Source organism: Priapulus caudatus, unplaced genomic scaffold, assembly GCF_000485595.1.
Source record: "Priapulus caudatus unplaced genomic scaffold, Priapulus_caudatus-5.0.1 Scaffold1176, whole genome shotgun sequence".
Lineage (NCBI taxonomy): Eukaryota > Metazoa > Priapulida > Priapulimorpha > Priapulimorphida > Priapulidae > Priapulus > Priapulus caudatus.
Genome location: NW_014578237.1, coordinates 7,271 through 23,352, shown reverse-complemented (window position 1 = coordinate 23,352; position 16,082 = coordinate 7,271). Strand labels below are relative to the sequence as shown.

General features: G+C 46.3%; 1 protein-coding gene across 1 annotated transcript in view; it reads right to left on the bottom strand.

Moving 5' to 3' along the window:
* LOC106815692 (probable E3 ubiquitin-protein ligase HECTD4) overlaps positions 1 to 16,056 on the bottom strand; it is a 53,152-nt gene extending 37,096 nt beyond the window's left edge. The window contains 30 exon segments of the mRNA XM_014820195.1: positions 311 to 446; positions 647 to 816; positions 1,434 to 1,598; positions 1,722 to 1,892; positions 2,506 to 2,641; positions 2,802 to 3,101; positions 3,607 to 3,772; positions 4,250 to 4,370; positions 4,576 to 4,732; positions 5,197 to 5,353; positions 5,769 to 5,956; positions 6,260 to 6,406; positions 6,816 to 6,982; positions 7,460 to 7,595; positions 7,797 to 7,905; positions 8,576 to 8,757; positions 9,148 to 9,236; positions 9,448 to 9,552; positions 9,887 to 10,073; positions 10,682 to 10,882; positions 11,874 to 11,937; positions 12,233 to 12,269; positions 12,425 to 12,529; positions 12,835 to 12,954; positions 13,280 to 13,481; positions 13,903 to 14,009; positions 14,503 to 14,724; positions 15,051 to 15,236; positions 15,533 to 15,676; positions 16,036 to 16,056. Of these exon segments, the coding sequence (XP_014675681.1) occupies positions 311 to 446; positions 647 to 816; positions 1,434 to 1,598; positions 1,722 to 1,892; positions 2,506 to 2,641; positions 2,802 to 3,101; positions 3,607 to 3,772; positions 4,250 to 4,370; positions 4,576 to 4,732; positions 5,197 to 5,353; positions 5,769 to 5,956; positions 6,260 to 6,406; positions 6,816 to 6,982; positions 7,460 to 7,595; positions 7,797 to 7,905; positions 8,576 to 8,757; positions 9,148 to 9,236; positions 9,448 to 9,552; positions 9,887 to 10,073; positions 10,682 to 10,882; positions 11,874 to 11,937; positions 12,233 to 12,269; positions 12,425 to 12,529; positions 12,835 to 12,954; positions 13,280 to 13,481; positions 13,903 to 14,009; positions 14,503 to 14,724; positions 15,051 to 15,236; positions 15,533 to 15,676; positions 16,036 to 16,056 (4,398 nt within the window).
* Positions 16,057 to 16,082: the final 26 nt, after the last annotated feature.

The following is a 16,082-nucleotide window of genomic DNA, read 5'->3' as shown; positions in this document are numbered from 1 at the left end:
TCTCTCTCTCTCTCTCTCTCTCTCTCTCTCTCTCTCTCTCTCTACTCTCTCTCTCTCTCTCTCTCTCCTCTCTCTCTCTCTCTCTCTCTCTCTCTCTCTCTCTCTCTCTCTCTCTCTCTCTCTCTCTCTCTCTCTCTCTCTCTCTCTCTCTCTCTCTCTCTCTCTCTCTCTGTCTCTCTGTCTCTCTGTCTCCCCCGCTCTCACTCTCTCTTTCTCACTTAGTAATGGCAGTGGTGACATTAACGTTTCTAACATCAATCATGAGGTATTGTAGTATTCAGGCTATTGTAGTAAGCGAGTAGATAAATACACATGGCAAGCTAGACTCACCAATGTTACACTCAGTAGATAGAGCCTTGATGACATCAACAGCCATGACCGAGTGCTGGATAAACGCACTCGCAAAGAACACATCCTTCAAATAAGCTGCCAGAACCATGCATGCCCTGCGCAGAACAAAAGCAACATTCATTTGACCACATATGATGAACTATATTACTAAAATATCAAATACAGATAACAGTTTACATATATATGACAATCATATTCTCTTCCAACTTCCCTCCTTCTCCTTCGCCTTCTCTCCCTCTCTCTCTCCCCCTCCCCCTCCCCTCCTCCTCCTCCCCCTCCCCCGGGCGCAGCGTACCTCGTCCTGATCTCAGCGATGACACGTGCGGTGGCTAGCACCATGCTGGTTCCGTCGCCGTGCATGGGCAGCGGAGTCAGCAGCGGTGAGCGTCCGTCGCGTCCCACCAGTAGCGCAAGCAACGCGTCGATGACCTTCCGCGTGATCGACAGCTTACCGAGCGGCAGCATCTGAGGGTAAGGAACACGCACGCTGTTAGGGTGCGGGTTAGGGTTAGGGTGCGGGTTAGGGTTAGGGTTAGGGTTAGGGTTAGGGTTAGGGTTAGGGTTAGGGTTAGGGTTAGGGTGTGGGTTAGAGTTAGGGTGTGGGTTAGGGTTAGAATGTGGGTTAGGGTTAGGGTTAGGGTTAGGGTTAGGGTTAGGGTCAGGAGTTAGGATTGGGTTTAATGTTAGGTCAGGGGTATTGCTCAAGATTATGGTTATGGTTTGAGTTTAGGGTTATGGTTTGAGTTTAAGGTTATGGTTTGAGTTGAAGGTTATGGTTTGACGTAGGGTTAGGGTTTGCAGGCTGGGGTTAATTATGGTTTGTGGGTATGTATTATATTTAAGGGTTTGTGTTAAAAATATGGTGCTCACTGGCACAGCTGTAGCCACTATGGTTCCCCACTCAAATCTCGATTATATCTGCTTCATAATATCATACATGGCAACATCACATCTGGTGATGAACAAACAATTTTGTTTAGAACTCAACTTAAAACAAAACTTGTTTAGAGCAAAAAAAAAACGAACACTCACTGATTTAAATTCTCAAGGGTAATGCCGTGGAACAGCAACTGCTTTCTCACCTCGTTGTATGGCGGTACCAGTCTAGCGATCGGCAGCTCAATCGTATCGCTGGCTCGTGGGTAGGAGTAGTCGGGTGGAATATCAAGCAAGACTGTCGCCATACCCTGCGCCTCAGCGACGCGCAGCACACTACCCGTAGACAGGTGAATGCCATCGCCAATCACCTGTAATGGCCATAAATCACCATAATAATCACCATAAATTTTTAATTAATAATTAATATAATATAATATTGATTAGTTAAATTAATTACATTACGATAACGATTAGTTAACAACGACGGCTACCTGGACTTTCGATCCCGGCTTGATGGTCTCGTGGAATCCCCCGAGAGCGCAGAGGGCGCCGGCTGCCTGGCGCGCCATCGCTAGCAGCATCGGTACATTGCACGCCTTGCTGCTCATGTGCTCACACTGCTGCACGAGCAGCGGCACGCACGACAGCGCGTTTGATAACACCTACACACACACACCAAGCCGACGGTCAGCAATCAGCAATCAACCGACCCCAGCAAACAACGATGAAGATTCGATTAAGCTACACACAACACGTGCGTGACTGTGAAGTTTACAGAGCCAGGGGTGGGGGGCATTGTCAGAACGATAGTAGAGTAACAATATAACTCGGGATATAACTTGACTATGAGCAAACTCTAAATGATATTACAATTATTCAATTTTAAGTATAGTATTACATAGTACAGGAATAGCAGTATGATAACAGTCACGATTGTGTGACACAATGCCGTGTCATAAAATGTTTTTGTATACATCTTTTCTCATACCCATCACCTTATGCCTTGCTTAGCACATACGGTAGAGTGAACAATGTACAATGGCTATAGTTTTTCAATTGTGGCTAAAAAATAACTTTGGTTGCTCAAGTCGTGGCTCAAACTTTAAAACATTCAGAGGGAGCCCTGCATTTCGTACACCCAACACAGTAACAATAAAATCTGCTGTCAATTAGCAATTTCAAGCAGTTTCGCGTCTCAATACCGCTGCAAACTTTCAAAATTTCAACATTCTCACAATGGGGATTGCATCGACCGCCACCTGGTGAGAGACTCACGCGTTTCACGGCAGATGTCCATATCTGCGCTGCGCTGGTCTCCGGGGCCGTCAGCAGGCTGTGTAGCAGCGCGATCACCTCCGTCGCCATGCTGTTTGCCACGTGACCACTGATGAACGGCCGTACGGGGTCCATCCTGAAGTGCGCAGCAGCGAGAAATCATCATCATCATCATCATCATCATCATCATCATCATCACATCACCATCACCATTGCATGATCATCATCATCATCAGTACTGTATAGTGTACAGTTCTGCATAGTGGGTTCGCTACCCCGATGCTTATACCACCTACCTTGCCAGCTCACTGTTCTTGTCCTTGCACACCGCCTCGACGGCCATCTTCTTACGATCGCCTCCCTCCGGCCCGCCGCCACCGCCGCCGCCGCCGCCCCCCGTCGTCGCCGCCGCCTCGACGAGCGGGCCGGTGCTGACGATCATGCCCGCCTGCGCCATCTTGGCAGCGCGTCGCAGCGCCGACACCGCGTCCTCGGTGAAGATCTCCGTCTTGCCATGCTTGGTCATGTCGCGGTCCATGCGCACGATCTTCTCCATGTTCGCGCCGCTCGTGAGCCGGAACGGGCTGTCTGAGCCGCTGCCAACGATGAGTGACTGACGGTCAAGGTCAAGGACGAGTGACCGACAGTCAAGGTAGAGGGCGAGTGACCAACGATCAAGGTCGAGGACGAGTGACCGACGGTCAAGGTCAGTGACGAGTGACCGACGGTCAAGGTCGAGGACGAGTGACCGACGGTCAAGGTCGAGGACGAGTGACCGACGGTCAAGGTCGAGGACGAGTGACCGACGGTCAAGGTCAGTGACGAGTCAAGTTGGGACCAGAGTGAAGGCCGGAACACAGAGCGAACAAACACAGAGCGAACAAACAGAGAGCGAGAGAGGTAGGAGAGGGAGAGGGAGAGAGATAGGGAGAGAGAGGAAGCGAGGAAGGAACGGAGGAAGAGAGAGAGAGAGAGAGAGAGAGACAGAGAGAGAGACAGACTCCTCCCACTCACTCACCTGAGTAGTAGTGGCTGAAGCACCTCGTATGACGACTGGGAGAGAGAGAGAGAGAGAGAGTCAGACTCCTCCTGCTCACTCACCTGAGTAGAGGTTGAAGCACCTCGTGCGACGACTGGTCCTCTCTCTTGTGCAGGAACACCGATAGCCTGCCGTCATGAGCGTCAGCTTCCTTCTCCATCTTCTGCCGACCCGCAGCCTCCTGCATGAGAGCATCCGCCGAGTGCTGACTCGTCGTCAGCCGCGATCCTGTAACCGTGGCAATGAGAGGCTTCATGATTGGGATGGGGTGTAACCGGGCAACCGGTGATTGTCTTGTGGGGTTAGGATGGGATAAAGGACAAATAGTCAGAGGAAAACTTTTGCGATCCTGTAACCGTGGCAACAGCAGTGCAGGGTTGTAAGTCACGTACATTTGGTGCCGTGACCAGGATTATTTCCCTTGCAATCTATGTCTATGTCGCAATGTAGAACTTCATGATTGGGATGGGGTGTAACCAGGAAACCGGTGATTGTCTTGGTTAGGATGGGATGAAGGACAAATAGGCAGAGGGAATCTTTGCTGCTGCTACCTGCAGTTACACAGCTGTTCTATACGCTGAATATCAATATCAATATATATATATCCAATTATCCATATATATATATATATATATATATATACACACACACACACCCATGCATACACGCACACACATATATACATAGGAAACTATTGTATTTTACCTGGAACTACAAAGTCACCCAGTTTAGCTAGTAGGAGACTAGCGATCTTTGCTGGCGGATCAGAAAGGTCAACGTCCGATGCGTATGCTGTGACATTCCGACTCCAAGACGGTAGCTCCACCTACCAGACGGACGGCGAAATGATCAGCTAAATGAAGACTACCCGGCTTATGTTTAAAACAATGTGCTACCCAGTTTTACAATTTAAACAAAGAACTACTCCGTCTACATGTAACACAAAAAGCTACACCGTCTACGTGTAACACAAAGAAATAGGTGGGTTACATTTAACATGTGCTGCCATCTACGACTGGACAGGATGCTACCTTTGCGCAGTCGGTTGCCATCATGAGAGGCAGAGCGACCCGGCACAGCTGTAGGATGATGAGAATGAGGTTGGGCGATGGACGCTGGTCAAGTAACAGCGATAGCAGCTTCGACACGCATGCCGGCTGACTCAGTATCGCCTTTCCCATGTTGCTCCTGCAAAGAAACAGTAGAACGGTTCGCCGGTGATCCGTGTATGTCGTCCTGGAGGGGTTGGGCTATGTTGTACATTCCTCTGAACCTACTCGATCGTGTCTGTCTGATGGAACCTGAACGGTTTTGCTACATTCCAGTAGAGGTGTACAATTTTCTGAATCAGCTCGATCATGTAAACAGCATGTATCTGGACTATCCAAGTAATCACAGATGCCAAAGGAAAGCACAGATACCAACATGCAGCGGTGAAGGAAATCATTTCCCGATAAGGAAATAATTTTGCATTACCCTAAAAGTAGAATACAACAGGGTCAAGTTAAAAGCAGAATACAACAGGGTCAAGTTAAAAGCAGAATACAACAGGGTCAACTTAAAAGAATATAAAAACTTATGTCCACTAAAATTAAATTCCTGGGACAATAATTGCCCTCGTTCATTTCACATCGCCCCCTTACAGGCCCCACCTGGACAGGTTGTTGAGCAGGTTCAGAACCTCCTGTAGGGCCTCATTGCCCGCCGCTTCATTGCCGCTGTTTTCGGTTGCACGCGTCAGGTGATTTGACAGCAGTGCTGACACCTGCCAGGCCAAGCCGGAGTGTTCCAACTCCTCCTCAAACAAACCTGGAATTCATACATGAGTTGTCATCACATTTTATCAGGAGTGTATAATATAGATAGCATAATTCATATCATATTACCTGATTTTATACTAGCAGCCTCACAGTCTCAGGTGACTGTTCTCAAGGTCATTAGAGACAAAGTGTCAACAGTCTCAGGTGCGACTGTTCTCAAGGTCATAAGAGATGAAGTGTCAACAGTCTCAGGTGACTGTTCTCAAGGTCAGTAGAGACGAAGTGTCAACAGTCTCAGGTGACTGTTCTCAAGGTCAGTAGAGATGAAGCATCAACAGTTTAAGACTCACTAGCATCAGGGTCAGCTATCTCAGCTGCACTCATCAACAGATTACAGTCATTGTTAGGTGTCAGAGTCAGAGGTCTCTCACTTAACATCATGGTGTGATTCACGCGTCACTCACCCTCGTCCTTCTCCCACGTGACGCATCTGCTGCTTAGCACCTGGAAGCCCGCCCAGGCCATCAGTGCCACCAGGTGGTGAGGACTCTGCACGCTGGCGGAGGGCGCCTCCGTCTTGCCTGCGCTCATGTTGCATAGCTTGTCGAGGAGTCCAACAAGACCGCTGCGCACAAGACACTTCTCCTCGTTCCTACGACAACGACGAAATCTCATGCACAATCGAATGCACGCCACGTGCATCAATGATTAAAGGAAAGGCACCTTTTTATTAAATTATCATTAAATTACGTACATTTATCTTTCTAAATAATTTTAATAATTTTGATTTAATAGTTTTTTTTTATAATTTAATAATTTTATTAATTATAATTTTTAGTGAATAATACCAACGGTAATTAAACAATATCATCGTAAATTCATCCTCCCATTTCGCGGGAGAAATTTCACGCACCAGCGCACGTTTCATATGAGTGGACGTCGCGCGTAGTCTTACCGCGTGTAGGGGATGATGCAGAGGAGGCCGATGCTGTTGCAGCAGGCGAGGGGGTACCTCGCACACAGCTGCACGACGGAAGCCATCGTCTCCGCGAACGCCTCCCGAACCTCCTCCACCATGCCACCGCACGTCAGCTCCTCTATCCTGCAGCAGATGTACGGGCGTGAGCGCAGGTGCAGCGTAAACACATAATGCAGCATCTGTGCACTCTTACTCGCAAGTTTAACTAAGAGGGGTTGTGAACATGCACACACGCACGCACGCACGCACGCACGCACGCACGCACGCACGCACGCACGCACGCACGCATGCACACACACACACACATGCATACGTACACACACGTCTGCGCGCACTCACTCACGAGTTTAACAGAGGGGTTGTGAACATGCACAACACACACGCACACACGCACACAAACGCGCATATGTACGCACATGCATAGAACTATTTGAGGTTAGTATCTGGCATCCACTGAAATAACCTAAGGTTAAAGTTTGGAAACTTTTAACAGTAAAACTTTTAACTTTTCACACAGGAGGGCAGCGCTCACCTGGGCCCATGCTGCAGGACGGACGTCACCGCAGCAACTAGATGAGTGGCGCCCCCTACTCTGCAGGCTGCCGTTAGCAGCTCCTTCATGTGCACCAGCGCTTGTTTGCGTGTGTGACCGCGGCGCCACCTCACCTGAGCAGCCGACAGGAAGCTCTGGCACGCCACCTAGTGACAATCATCGAAAACTTCATAAGACTTCATATCACTTAATCTTAATTTACGAGCGCAATATTAACTGCGTTGCTCTGTATATGTAGATATATTCTCATATGATGATAACGGAAGCAAGCTAAGTCTAGGAAGAATGCTGGGCATGCGAACGATACACCCCCACGACTAGTCTGGCAGCAGATGATGATGCAGGAAACATAATACTCAAGGTCAAGAACACCAGACTCCACCCACACTAACGAATGACACTCCATTTTTAAAATTTTCATGAACAGAACTGACAAACTGTGACTGACCTACACCCCGAGCCTCACTACGCTTTTCATAACGATGAAAAAATTTGATTCTTTAATTCATTCAAAATTCACAGTCATTACGAAATATTTCATAATTCCTTGGTGCGGAATGCCGATTTCTTCACAGATCTTCTCGCATCATTAGCAAGCGTTCGGGCGGGTGATGAACACTTACAGCTCGCTCGGGATTGCTTCCTACGAAAGAGAAGAGCTGGTCGAGGAGGAGGGCGTGAGCAGGCTGATCCTTCTCCCCCTCCTCGCTGCCCGCCAGGTCCTGCAGAACAGCAACCGGTCCCTTCCTCTGCCGCTTCCTGAAACAGATCACGGCACAGTGCTGCCATTTATCAATGCATCTAATAAAGACGGTGAGAGAGTTTCACCGTGCTACGCGGATAACAGATAAACAAGTGCCGGTGATGTAACTGTCTTTCCTGCTACTCCTAATGTGAAGCTGTAATTACATACTATTGTACGAATCGTGCCACTATATGTACATGTATGTAAATACTCACCGTCTCAGAGTATGGATGTCAATAGTGCTGTCATCTAGACTCTGTGTGCCATTGAACGAGACGCTCCTGCCGTAGGTTGGCGGTGGTCGCTCTGGGCTGATTCGTGATGCTAACCGACATAAAAGCAACAAAGAATGAATTAAAGCGATTATTGCGAGAATTTTCCAGTGTTTTCACCACTTTCATGACACCTACCGTTATTGCTTGAGTAACAGGAATTGTTTAGAGTAACAATAAAATGTCTTAGAACCTTCATATTCACGAAAAACTGCCAGTTTCGAACTACTGGTTTCGAACTAGTTTCGTAAACATTCGTTTTCTGTTATCTTGAACGAGGTGGAAGTGTGGATTAGCTTGTGGCGCCACCGCTTATCTGCCATAGACAAAGCATGGCTCTCTCTCAAATCATGCACTTGTTTTCAATTAATCACCGACACAAATACAAGTTTACCAATTCTGCCATTAGGCATTGTCGCGACACGATAAAATGCATTGCTGTTACGATGTGTTCATATCCAATTTTCTATGCTATAACTGCATAAAATCTTAGTATTTTCAATGTTGGTGTAATCAGTGATATTTTCGCTGTCAGGTGAGACTATATTCAGCTACATTTAGTTTTTCTGAGCAAAAATCTCGCAGTCATTTTAACAGGTTCACCGATAACATCAGACAGAGACGAATCTGCAAAGAATTGCTATATTTTTCCATAGAATTCTGATAACGATGGCATTAAAGTTTTTGATAAAATCCGAAAACCGAGTATTTTTTGCGCTCACTGGCATCGGGTATTTGCGTGAGACTCTGCGCCATGCTCTCTTGTTGTCTGGCATCCGTCGCTATGGTTACGTGCAGCAGGAGTTCGGTTCTCTCTAGGACGCTAGCAACCAGCTTCCGTGTTTTCTGCATTGTCACGGGTGGCTCTCTAGATGGTGATGAAGCTTCTATCTCCAGCAGCCCTCTACATATATCGACAAAGAAAGATGCACTGACTAAACATAAACAATCACTAGCACTTAGGCTTAAAATATTATTAATGTATGATTATATTATATTATATTATAATATTTCACATTGTATTATACCACGTTACGTTACCAGTACGCTACATTACATTTTAATATATTACAACATTACATATCGTTAGTATTATGTTTCAAGGTTTAAACATTCACACTGCCAATTCAAATTTCTACATCAAGGAATGCTCTTCCCTCTGTCATGTTCATTCTAAAGATGCCTCGTTTGTTAACAACAATTTAAAAATATTTTTCCATCTACTAAACATATGACGATCTTTGTGAGGATGATCAAGAGGTCAATTCTCCAGCGAGTGACTACTGTTACTTACCTTAGATTCGTGACACAATTCTCCTGAGTTATTGGATCCCATTCGACTTCCTTTAGATAGCAGAGCAGAGCCAACTCTTTACTTTTGTTCTACACAAAAACCAGCACGTATCTCACTATATATATGTAGAAAGCACTGAACGTTTTTTTACCAACCACAATATTAGGAAGCGAATATCAGCCACTTGGATACGCATGGACCGTGTACAGCATGTAATCATGGGGATCAGGATTAACATGCCAGGAGTAAAAACTCCCTGTTATACTGCTGATCACGTGATGGCGTAGAGACGTCACTGACCTCGGTGAGATGGTAGCCGGCGAAGAAGGACATGCTAGCCGGCATCATGCCCTGTCGGATGTCGTTAACCTCGTTCTGCCACCGCTGCTCCAGCTCGGCAATCGTCTGAAACACAGCGGCGCCACCTGACGACGGATGCATGGAGACGCGCACGCGCGCGAGACGTGGGTGCTAACAGTAAGACCGAGGCAAGCACGCCCTCCCTGGTGTTTGTGTACACGGTGAGGAGATACATTAACATTTCCCGATTTTAAATTAAAAACTATACTTTAACTCCAGTTAATTGCCAGCTTTATGCGTTATTTTTATGCGTTTTTTAAGCAGAAGCCCGTCGGACAAGTGAGTCTGCAATGTTTACATGCCCGCCGAGATTTCTACACGTCTCGGACGTCGGGCGCCCGGCTAAATTCGGCGACTGTTGTGAGGCGCGGCGACGCACCTGTAACTGCCGCAGCAGCGAGTCCATCTTGCGGTAAGTGTCGATGAGAACGACGCAGAGAAGACAATACTCCTCGCTGTCGTGCTGCTGAATCGCCACCAGGTGGCGCACCGTGTCAGCGAGACCGAGATGCTTGACGACGGCCGACACTATGCTCTCCTCGATCTTTTCCGGCTCTATGACCTCGCTGCAGAAAACAAGAGAACGTCGGATCGTCGGGTTCGTTAAACCTCAGACTCGTGGGTCGTGAGACACCCCACAGGTACAAGGAGCTAAATATAACAAGGAGAGGAAGCGGATTGGCTGTGTGCTTTTCGCCTCAAGGACGCCATCTATGGACCATAATTAGCTGAAACGGCTGTGCAGATCCGTTCCCCAGAGACAATAGAACACTAATCTGTTCTGGACCAATATGACCAAATATGGCAAATAATTGGGCCAGATATGGCGGCGCTTCCTCTCCTTGTTATATTTAGCTCCTTGCACAGGTAGTGTTATAAATGCTTGATGTACAATCAGACAGACTCTGGGATGAGGCTCTGTTACTTCTTTCTCAATCCATTAGAGCTTCAGAATTATCCGAATAATTCAGTGCACTAACAAGTAAGGAACGTTCGGTTTACCAACCATGTTCGCAAATAGAAGAAGACCACCCCTCTACTCAGCTTGCTATTGTCTACGTATCTGTATGCATGCTGTCACCTTCTAGCATTACAGCATTTACAAACCCATTCCTTGTGCCATCCTCGCCTTTCGCCGACGAATTTTTCTTTCGTTTCATCCTCGTCAACTTACCGTATGCTCGGCCGGAACTGGGGAGCAGCAAAGCCGGAGAGTTGCCGTAACCTCTGCATGACCTCGCTGGGAAGCTTGATCCTCGGGAGCACTGCGGCATTGGCGCTTAGTTCCGATTCTTCTCGTATGGTGGCACTGAGGCTGCTGCCGACGAGTTCCATTGGCGCGATGAGGTTGCCGTGCTCTCGCTGCCAGAGACACCTGGTGGAGAAACCGCTCACGTAGTCATATGTATATGTATAATATGTATATATATATATAAATTACAGGTATTATATTATATATACTTATTATATACTACAGTATATATATAAGTAACTCCCGACACTACAGGACAACATATACAAGATAGAATAACATATACAATATACACCTAAACATTAGGTAACGGTGATCGAGTAACTTTCAATGGTTCCAATGGATCTTATTACATACCGTATTCCCTCGAATAATAGCCCCGGCGTTTATTGTTTTCGTCACACTAATGACCACGGCGCCTATTCAAGCATGCCTTTATTCAGGCAGGGGAGTTTATTGTTTTACTGCATGCTACACCCGGTATTTAACTTGTAGGGTTGAGTCTAGGGTTGAGATAGTGTCATCAGACTATGAGAATATGGCCCACAGTATGCCTCAGATTGCAGGAAAATGGGCTTAAATATTTCAAAATTTATGCCTGCGGCAGCCAAGGTACATTTCGCCCCCCCCCATCAATTTTTGAATACGACACTAGTTACTGATCACCGCGGGAACATTCTGCATTTGGAGTTCACAGGGTTGGAGACCCTGTATACATCATCACCCCCCCCCCCGGCGACTATTCAGGCCCGGCGTTTATTGATTTAAAGTATCTTTACCCCCCCCCCGGCCCTTAATTCACACATGCCTTTATTCAAGCAGGGGCTATTATTCGAGGAATACGGTAACTTACAATATTATGATTACGTAGCATAGTCCGAGGATGATGTATGGAGAATAATAGCATAGTCAATATAAAATTATACAGGAATGGGGGAATTGAACAGTAAGTTACCATATCCCATTGATTCACGAGTAAATAGATTAAACAAAAAAATCTTACTATATGATTAATAAGACGCAACTGTACGCTCAACGCAAACTACGATCGACTCAACGGCATCATCGCTACACCACCGAGCGCTGCATGTGTGCGGTTGCCGTGGCGACGTACCGTTGCAGCAGGCGTGATTTGAGCAGCTGCCTGGCATGCGTCCTCGTCGTGAGACTTGGCGGGCCTGGTAGAGGATGTGCAGCATAGTGCAGCCCAGCACGGAGAGTCCGTAGCGCGGCAGGTCAGCGAGGAAGGAAGTCCTGCGGACGCATCCTCAGCCATCTCTCCTACACACACACACACACACACCCACACACCACACACGCATACGTATATATATATATATATATATATATATACATATATATATAGCGAGAGAGAGAGGGAGTGCGAGAGAGAGATGGAGAGAGAGAGAGAGAAACAGGGAGAGAGGGATCGACGTATGTAGACCTACCTATCAACCATCATGCCTTCTCTACCATCTTTAATTTTAATCGGTTTAGTTTCAAAGATAGACTAAACATCAGAGAGAACAAAGACAGAGTTAACTACTTTAGTATTAATAGCTTCAGGAGCTTATAAATGGATTCCATTTATAAGCTCCTGATAGCTTTAGGAGAGTTCTGCATGAAAATTAAACCTACAACGTAAGCAATGCTACACAGACATACCTGAGCACGGACAGTGACTAGAAAGCCCCACATTGCCTTGTCGGGCGTATTATGCTCGCGGCCACTCCTCATCTCAAACGAAAAAGTGACGGTATCGCCCTCTACCTGCACAAACATCGTAAGAATACGATAATCGTGATAATACTGTACGATGAAGCATGCACATCAGTCTGCAGACAATTCTAGTTAATACATAGCGGTCGAGCGCGCCGGCAGGTGGCAGCACGGGCTGCCAGGGCGGCGAGCTCATGCGCGGACCATGCGGGCTGAACTGGAAGTCGCCGGGCTGCATGTGCGGCGACGCAAATCGATCATGGTGAGGTAGAGGATGGTTGTTAATACTGTGCATGCGGTGGCCAAGGCTATGATTGTACTTTGATTGTAGATAACATTTGACCCTTGCTACTTACTTTGACTAGATCTTTGGGCCAGCCAGAGCCTAGCACGCTTCGGCTGCCGAAACCCAGCGTGTTGCCTCCGTACTCTGCCACCTTACGTGAGTTAAGTCCCGGACCCGCGTAGAGAATGAGCTGTAACAACGACAACAGCGTGATCGCAGAGGTGCTGCCAATACATCACATTGCTAGTTTTGGATCAAACATAGCAAGTGAGACACTGCGCGGGTCAAAAATGGCAAGTGAGACACCATGCCAATCAAACATGACTAGTGAGACATCACGTGGGTAAAAAATAGTCACTGAGACACTGCCCCGATCAAACTTGGATAGTGAGACACTGCGCTGATCAAACATGGCCACCGAGGCATTGCGTCGATCAAACACGACCACCGAGACACTGCCCGGATCAAACATGGATAGTGAGACACTGCCCCGATCAAACATGGCCGCCACTCACCTTGTCGTAGTCGTACTGCGAGGAGCATCGTATGTCGAATCGTAGGAAGAGGCAGCGCGCGCCGGGGATGTGCACCGTCTCCTTGAACTTGTAATTGTCGCGCAGTGGGTGCGAGCTCTCCACACTCTTACCCGTCGCCCACGGTGCAGGGATCTTCAACCCGGCGAGAAATCCACACTCTTCCTTCTCGCCGACCTCATAGCTGCAACGACGGCGTCGCGGGAACGCACAGTAATGTGTGGTTTAATTAAAATTAAAATTATTGATTTTAAATCAATTCGTTAATTTAACGTGTTCGTAAATATAAGTTTTTGTTCTGTCAATCTGCACTATGAGATAAAACCGCAATTTGAATAAAGTGTGCATATATCTAGATTAAACTATTAGTTTAAAATAAATCTTAATAGACTTTTAAGAAAATTTTAATGATCTGTTAGTTACTTACTTTAGATGATTCTTTAATAGTTAAATAAAAATAATTAATAAAATTTAATTAACAATATTATTATTAACTTTTATATTATTTTCTTCTATTTGACGCATTTCTTCCTTGACGATGTAAAGAGACATGGGCAGAAACATTTATTCTAATTAGAGTGCTATATGACTGGACATTCACTCACTTCTGAAGACTCAGTGAACCTTCCATAATCTGCAACATGTCCGTAGATGAGACAAAAGCTTCAGTGTCTCGCATGGCTTGTACCTGACTCTTTAACAGTAACGCTGCCTGTGTAACATCATAACAACATGTAAGGTTGACGATGTTAACAAACAGAGACATTCCCGATGTGCAAAACACTGCATCCAAAGTGTACATGCTAAAAATAATGTAAGATGGATGTTTGTACAGTACACAATCTATTATCCGAAACCCTTGGGACTAGACACGTTTCGGCATTTTGGAATTTTTCGGATTTCAGAATGGTAATACAGTACAGATAAACATACCGTATATCCTGCAACTAGCTAGTACTAAAACCCTAGTTTTCAAGACTACTTGTGGGCTGGCCAAGTGCTGTACCGGTACAGTAGAATATGTATGAGTAATGACAAACACATTAACATTTCTGGGGTAAACCTTTGGCGCCAAACGTGAGCGTTGGCGTGCAGACAACCTACACGAAAAAACCTTTGGTTTTCGGAGCTTTTTGGTTTTGAGAATTATGGATAATAGATTGTGTACTGTATTTAATAAGGCCATTTCAAATACAGGTAAATACCTGACTAGTAAGGATGATGAGCTGCACTAGCTGAGGCATCAGTTTGTCAGCCATGCCAAGGCAGCACGCGTTGTAGTGCGTCAGCGAACTGATCAGCACCGGCAGCAGGTGACCGAGCGCTGTCGCCTTGGCAATGCGCTCAAGTCCCTGCAGACGCCACTCAAGGTCGGCGGCGCCACTGTTGATGAGCGCGTTGCAGACTTCATGCAGCGTCTCCAGCACCTGCAAGAAACAACGGGTCAGCAGTTAGCAGTATGCGTGCCCCCCGCGCGCGGTGCCGCTACTTGACTAGTGAGCCGAGATTTCACCCGAGGCAAAACAAACATCTTCATCCCGGGGGTTTTCTGGGACATTTATTATAAGAATTAAATATATAAATAATTAAATTATATAAAAAAAATTAAATTTTAAACTATTATTTTAAACATTTCAATATTATAACTGTCTATGAATCACATCACTGTAATTATTATCATCTATTAAGTATATATTTATGGTACATGGATTGGATTGTATAATTAGGAATGTTTATCAGGCATTAATGCTACCTCCTCTGTTCCTGAGAAGACCTTCTTCGCATACTGTATGATGTGTGCTTGCATGTTCTGCAGAGAAGGACTGCTGGGCTTAGGTTGCACAGCTACACCCCCGCTCTCTGCAGCAGTGTAGAGCACGATATTCCTCAACAGATGGCTCTGCAGTGCCATCATGTACTGCAGACAAACCGACGTCATCTGCAACAAAGGAGGATGGATTGCTAATAGGAATGCGCGATGGGGACAGTAAGCTGTCTCGTGTGCTCGCTCACACACGATGCAGTTCTCTGCGTTTGACTGCGACAAAACTAAAGTTATTATTGTACAGACGACTAGCGCAGTGAAAATCAAACTGCGGCAGAAGTAATGACGTCATCACGACATCATTTGCACAGACTACTCGCGCATTAGATATCGGAACACGCAAACTAATGACATCATCGTGACATCACCGCACGGGTGAATTGTGGGCCGAGTACTGCTGGAATGCGTACGGGAACGGAGGCAAGGATTCTGTCGAATTCGACGTGGTCCGGCGTCGTGCACTCGCGCAGTAAGCTCGACGATTCCTTCATGACGATCTTCAGCAGTAGCTGCACGAGGTCATCTGGTAACCTAGAAATCACAAAAGCTAGAAGCTAGAAATCACAAGAAGAAATCACAGAAGCGAAACATGAGATCACAGAAGAGAAAATCCTAAGAAGAAATCATAATCAAGCTAGAAATCACAAAGCAATGTTCGCATTATAAAGCGCACTACCCACTCGTGTGTTCTCACAAAACAGTAGGTGTCAGACATTGGGAAGCAATGTTCGCATCATAAAGCGCACTACCCACTCGTGTGTTCTCACAAAACAGTAGGTGTCAGACATTGGGAAGCAATGTTCGCATCATAAAGCGCACTACCCACTCGTGTGTTCTCACAAAACAGTAGGTGTCAGACATTGGGAAGCAATGTTCGCATCATAAAGCGCACTACCCACTCGTGTGTTCTCACAAAACAGTAGGTGTCAGACATTGGGAAGCAATGTTCGCATCATAAAG